Genomic DNA, 6,000 nt, shown 5'->3' with positions numbered 1-6,000 from the left:
CACAAATTGTGACTCACTCACTGGTCTAGGTTTTTGTTAAGTATCACATCCTCTGTGTCAACTCAATAGCCCCACCACTCCCAGTCTTTGCTTAGAAACTCATGTGAGTTTCTAAAAGTTCTTAAAAGTTCATATAGGTTTAGACTGATCATTCTAGATGTCTACATCTTAGGGTCTAAGACTTAAACAATGATGAGTGAGCCTTTTGCAGGAATTGTGTGCCACTTTGTCCCAAACAAAGGTAGCTGCTTTGTTTGTTGTCACATTCATGGGATACTTCTAAATATATCACTTTGATGTCATGTAGCCTTTGGTTTATGACCTATCCTCATTTGTTTGGAAATAACCATCAGATCACATGTGTCTTCTCATTTCTACCTTAAATATCCACATTTTCTACAAAGATTATGTTTGTGATAAGACATGACAAAGTTTAGTTATTTTAAAACTGAAAGTACTTAGATTAATAGAAATGGGTTAATAATTAGGACAGAGCTAGCCAATAATAAACTAGTACCTGGCCAACAGCATTATATCAAATACAGAGTCTCTGTGCATTATTTGGGGCTCGCGCAGCTGCAGGACAAGATCAGTGGCAGGAGGAAAAACTTACTCCTTACACTGATGCTTAACTAAACCAGTTCTAATTTGTCTCCTGACATGTGTGTCTACCCCTCTTAGCATATGATTCTCAGTGTCATTCATCAATAGGAAACCAATGACAATATAATGGTAAATGAAAGGAGTCAGTTACAAGGCAGCCTAGTATATATGGTTACTTGTGTTTATATAATGTGTAGAAGAAGCAGTAAAAGAAAAATGTGATCAGTGATTTTATAGTGCTGGGGGAAATGAATGGATGAGGGACATTAGTTACTGGATGTGGGGTTTCTTTTGGGGTATCACAAAACCTTTTATAAATAGTATGGTTATAGCTGTAGAATTCTGTGTCTACAGTAAAAGCCACTGGACTGTACACTTCAAATGGGCAGATGTTATGGAAGGTAGTACAGCTGTTAAAAACAACCATCATGTTCCAAAAGAAAAAAATGTGATTCCAATTTTACTCCTTCACGCTCTGTAAAATACAAACTTTAATAGTGTCTGTTCTACCCCTTTTACAAGGTAGTTATATCTTGATTCACAACATCATAATTATGTAAGTTATTAGTCTGAGTGAGGGCTACCATTTCATAGCTAGGTTAGTGATGTCATTTACTTGTTAGTAACTCATTTGTTTTACATATGATGCAAGGAGCATTTTTGCTTTTATACATCTATTACTTAACTCAGGGGAATGTAGGGACACAGCACGCATTGTATCAAGTCCAGCTGTTTGTCTTAATAATTATAGCTGTCTACATTTTGCCTTATACCCTTTCATTCATCACAGCAAATGTCATTTCAATCATAAAACATTTGTTGCTTTCCATCCATACTTTGTCTATTAATCTTTTAGTTAGATAGATATTCATATGAAACAAAATAGTCTAGTTCTGGACTGAATGTTTATGTCTTCTCAAAGCTCTTAGCTTGAAGCCCTAACACCCGGTGTGATGGCACTGGGGGGGGGGCAGAGCTTTTGGGAAGTTCATAGGTATAGACAAAGTCCTGAACGTAGAGCTCCAATGGCAGTATTAGAAGAGGAAGACCAGAAAGAAGTCTGCCCCCTCTCTCATTCCTGGTTTTCATTCCTCTCTTTCTCCCCATGCACAAGTCAGGAAGAGAACTCTCACTGGAGAATACTGGATCTAATGGCCCCTTATCTTAGATCTCCCAGACTTGAGAAACACATCCCTGTTGTTTAAGCCATCTCATCACCATATTTTGCTGTGGCAGCCTGGCCCAGCACATGGTCCTCAAAGCCGATGCCACACCTTGTTATCATTTAACTCAAAAGTTCTCCCCATACACACACTCCATTATTTTCTGTCATCATATAAGTTTGGCTTTACTTCTATTCATGTATTTTATTTCCTCACTTCCTTGACAAGCTTTTCAAAGGAAATAGTTAAGTCATGTAGTTCTGTATTTCACCAAAACACAAGGTCTGTAGTTGTTTCCACTAGCACCCAGTCCTTCCCAATTGCCCTTTGGTTGAACCGCTGGCCCTGGACTTGAGCTAGTCTTCAAGCCTACAGGATGCAGTCTACTGTCATCAGATGTAGCTTCAAACTCAAGACCAGTTTTCCAAATGAATTTCAGAAAATATGATTTTTTTAAATGGGAGTCAAAGATCAATTACCTAAGTTTTACCTTATCAAGGGAGGTATTTTCCTTGCTAGTGGCCCCAACTTCTAATTAGTCAGTATTTCTTCTATAAGCAGCACAGCAACGGGACAGGGGCAGCCCAGCCCTTAAACCTATGCTCCTCCCCTTATGCTGGGCAAAAATCCTCCTAGGCCTAGGCCTGGACATGGAAGGATGGATTGTAGTATGTATCCACTGCTCACCAGCAAGGAAGCTAAGGCCTTCAGAAAGGAATGACATGCCCACTGGCACAGTAGTCATCACAGGTTCGTAAACACAGGTAGAAACTTACATGGGCCCTCCATTACCACAGAGTCTCCTCCGTGTTTCTTACTGCTCTTTTTAAAAATACATTCTTTCATTCTTTGTCAAACGTTCCCTTGGGTTATGCATTCGCTCATGAAAAGGAAGGTGAGCATAGATCAAAGGGAAAGCTAGAGGAAAAGAAAAAGCCAGAGAGGAAGTCATATCAATAGCCCCAAGACTCCCTCCATGATTCTCCCTGGGTTGCTCATGGTTCCTGTCTTCAGGATTCCTAGGGCCCCAAACACATTTGGCTCCATTTCCCACCCTTCTTCCCACAAGCTCACACATTTTACAAACCCCTGCTTAGTTGCAGGCGCTGGGCATGCTCAAATGCCCAGGACTGCCTTTCTCTTCTGGCTGGCAACTTTGGCAGCCTTCCCACCCGCACCCCTGGGGGACAGGTACACACTGATGCCTGCAGCGGTCGCAAGAAGGGGGAACCAGGCTCCGGCCAAAGCGGAGCAGTGTGCGAGCGCGCGGGGGACCTTGGGGGCACGCGCGGGAAGGTCCTGGGTCCGCGATCGCGCGGGTGCGCGGCCGTCGGAGGGGGCGCTGTCCGAGGGCACGTGCGCGGGAGGGCAGGCGGGAGCGCGCGCTGGGCGTGGTCGCGGGGCGGTCAGGGGCGGGGCCGCGGCGTCGCGCGGACGCGGAGCTCGCGCGGGCTGGGAGCTGCTGCGGCTCGGCCACCAGCAAGCAGCGGCGGCGGAGCAAGGTGCGGATCGCGGAGTGTGGCTGGCGGGGACGGCCGCCTGAGGCGGCGGCGTGCGGGCTCGGAGACCTCGCCTCCAGCTTGTGGGAGCTGAGGACGTAGCAGGGCCGCCCCCAGGCCAGCCTTTCCCCGCGCTGCCAGCCGGCCCCGGCGCCGAGGGCGCGGCGACTCTCGGCCACCATGGGCTGCACACTGAGCGCCGAGGATAAAGCGGCCGTGGAGCGCAGCAAGATGATCGACCGCAACCTCCGGGAGGACGGAGAGAAGGCGGCGCGCGAGGTCAAGCTGCTGCTGCTGGGTGAGCGGCGCCCTAGGGACCGGGCCCGGGCCCGGGCCGGGGGACAGCGGGGGGCGAGCGCGGCATCCCAGCCCCTGCACAGCGCACGCGGTTTCTCGGCCACGGCGGTGACTGTCGTGCGATCCCCACGGGCAACCCAGAGCGTGGCTGGGCGGTGGAACGCGTGGGAACCCTGTCTTGGAAGTTGAGGTCTGCCTTCCCTAGATGAGGGACCTAAAACCTAAGCGCCCCCTCTCCGCGGACACCCCGCGGTGAGAGGTAGCGTGCCGCTGTGCTTTGCCCACGCTTGGAAAGTACCTCGGTGGGTGGCCTCGGGGCGCCTTTTGTGTAGCCTCCTTGGGGTCTCAGTGTTATTGCCTGTCAACTTCATTTGGAGACTCAGTGAGTGGAAAAGAGTGCCCAGTAGATTTTCCTGCATAAGGACTAGAGCTGCTCTGGATGCTGGATTTTGCTTGGGTGGGGGATGGAAACTACCAAAGTTGGCTTACGTTGGCTCCCAGAGTAGGAGCCTAAGATGCTTGGCAGGTGAGAATAGCCCTGACAGGTGTGAGGGGCTCATCCTCCATGCCAGGATCCTCTCTCCACCGCGGCGCTTGCTCCAGCGGGGTTTGACAGGTGCAAGGCAGGCTTTTTTACTCATTCTTAACATTGTTTTGCTGAAAACCAGTGTGGAGGTCTTTCTTCCAGTTTTTTTTTTTTTTTTTTTTTGAACGGGGGGAGGGGAGAGTAAGTCCAGATTTTGGTTGAGTGATATATCAGGAAAATATTCACAGGTTATGGCTCTCAGATTTGTGAGTCAGGGTTTCCTTTTGTTTGTTTTCCTCCCACACTCTAGGTATTTAGGCAGATGACAGATTTCATATAATCTTTATTTGCACTTCCAGCGATTGCTTGTCTATTTCTAATAGTTGTGATAAAAGAGAAATATTAAGGCACAAATCTGCTTTTTAGTAAGCCCCCGTTTCATTGGTTTAACGACTGCAGGAAGATGGTGGTTATTTCCTTCGTTCTCCATTACTAGTAGGCTTAGAAGAAGCAAACTTGGCATGACTAAAAGTAATAACGATCTGAGTCATTTTGCAAGCAAACTGTGAAATAACTTTGCATTTTAAAGAGCTGGGTGGTATTTTTCACCCTCCACAGCCTCCTCCATAAATCTTTCCCTGTAAATAGGATTGACCTGAGTTTTTGTATTAAAAAGATACTGTATTTTCTTGAGGTCAGTGTGTTTGTTTTAAAAATACTGACCACAGCAGAGAGACAACTTGGTACTAAACCATGTAGATAGAGAGCCCTTTTGGGTGACTTGGAATAAATATGGAATAAAATAATTAGGAAATTATTTTCTTGTGGTTTTGGTGCACCTGCTCTGAATATCTTAGTGGACTGCAGTATAGTTCTCAGTTGGAGCTGCCATCCACCATACTGAAAGCAGTTGTGAATGAGCTCCCCTTGGTGTGGCTTATCTTAACTAGACAACTGTGAAAGGTTTGCCAAGTAGGATTTTTGTTTCTTGCAGGGTTCAGAGGGTATGGTATCTCTTCTTAGCACTGTTGACATTTTGAACTTGATAATTCTTTGTTGTTCTGGGTGTCCTGTGTGCTGGAGGATGTCAAGAAATGTTGCTGCCATTAGATGATAATGGCTTCTCCATAGTTCCAATCTCCCAAAATGCTCCCAAGCGCCCCCTGGAGGCAGAAATGTAGGCTTTGTTGAGAACCACCATTTTAGATTAATAAATAGAGTTGAGTGTGTAACATTCAGAAATTATTATCATTGTTATTCCTCCAAACCAGTGAATAGAGGTATTCAAAAACAATAAAAACAAACAAAAGGCAAATGGGTTTCTTAAGTGTAGTTTCTAGCTTTGAGATTTTGCTTTCCCCACAACTGTGTCTTCTCCCTACACTTTCAGTGCAGCTCTGTCTTCTTGCCCTCCACTCCTTTGTCTTATTTCTACCCTGCCTAGAGTTTGCCAAGACTTCTGACACCCTAGTTCCTATTAAACAATGACAAATCTGGTGTATTTATTTCACAAATCTTAATTCTTATAATATTTGACATATCCCCCCCCCCATCAGACTTTAGTAGTGAATTCTGACCTTTGATCCACGTTTGGATATTTCAGGCTGTGTGCAAGTAGCTCCATGGCATTATTCAACTAACATCTAACATGTGGAAGCTGGTTAAGAGAAACATAACCTGTAACCAAATGCCACTTCGATTTTTTTAGAGGGTTTTTTTTTCCCTAACAATTTACTTTAAATACTTAAAGCATAAAAAATTAAAAGTCTGTCTGATTACATTACATTTCTTTTTCATGGAAGAATACACTGTTTGAAGTGAGACTCTTGAATGAGATTTGGAAATGATCAGTAATTGTTTCAGTGCTGTGTGTCTACTATTTACCATATAAATTATATGTATTCCACTATTC

At 45.3% G+C, this 6,000-nt stretch overlaps 1 protein-coding gene across 1 annotated transcript in view; it reads left to right on the top strand.

The window, feature by feature from the left end:
* Positions 1–3,257: 3,257 nt before the first annotated feature.
* Positions 3,258–6,000, top strand: part of Gnai1 (G protein subunit alpha i1) — an 80,440-nt gene continuing 77,697 nt past the window's right edge. Inside the window, exon 1 of the mRNA XM_051174838.1 lies at positions 3,258–3,563. Coding sequence (XP_051030795.1) covers positions 3,446–3,563 — 118 coding nt within the window. The 5' untranslated portion in view covers positions 3,258–3,445. The remainder of the gene's footprint in view (positions 3,564–6,000) is intronic.

Source organism: Phodopus roborovskii, unplaced genomic scaffold (genome assembly GCF_943737965.1).
Source record: "Phodopus roborovskii unplaced genomic scaffold, PHOROB, whole genome shotgun sequence".
Lineage (NCBI taxonomy): Eukaryota > Metazoa > Chordata > Mammalia > Rodentia > Cricetidae > Phodopus > Phodopus roborovskii.
This window is presented reverse-complemented; position numbering and strand designations above follow the sequence as displayed.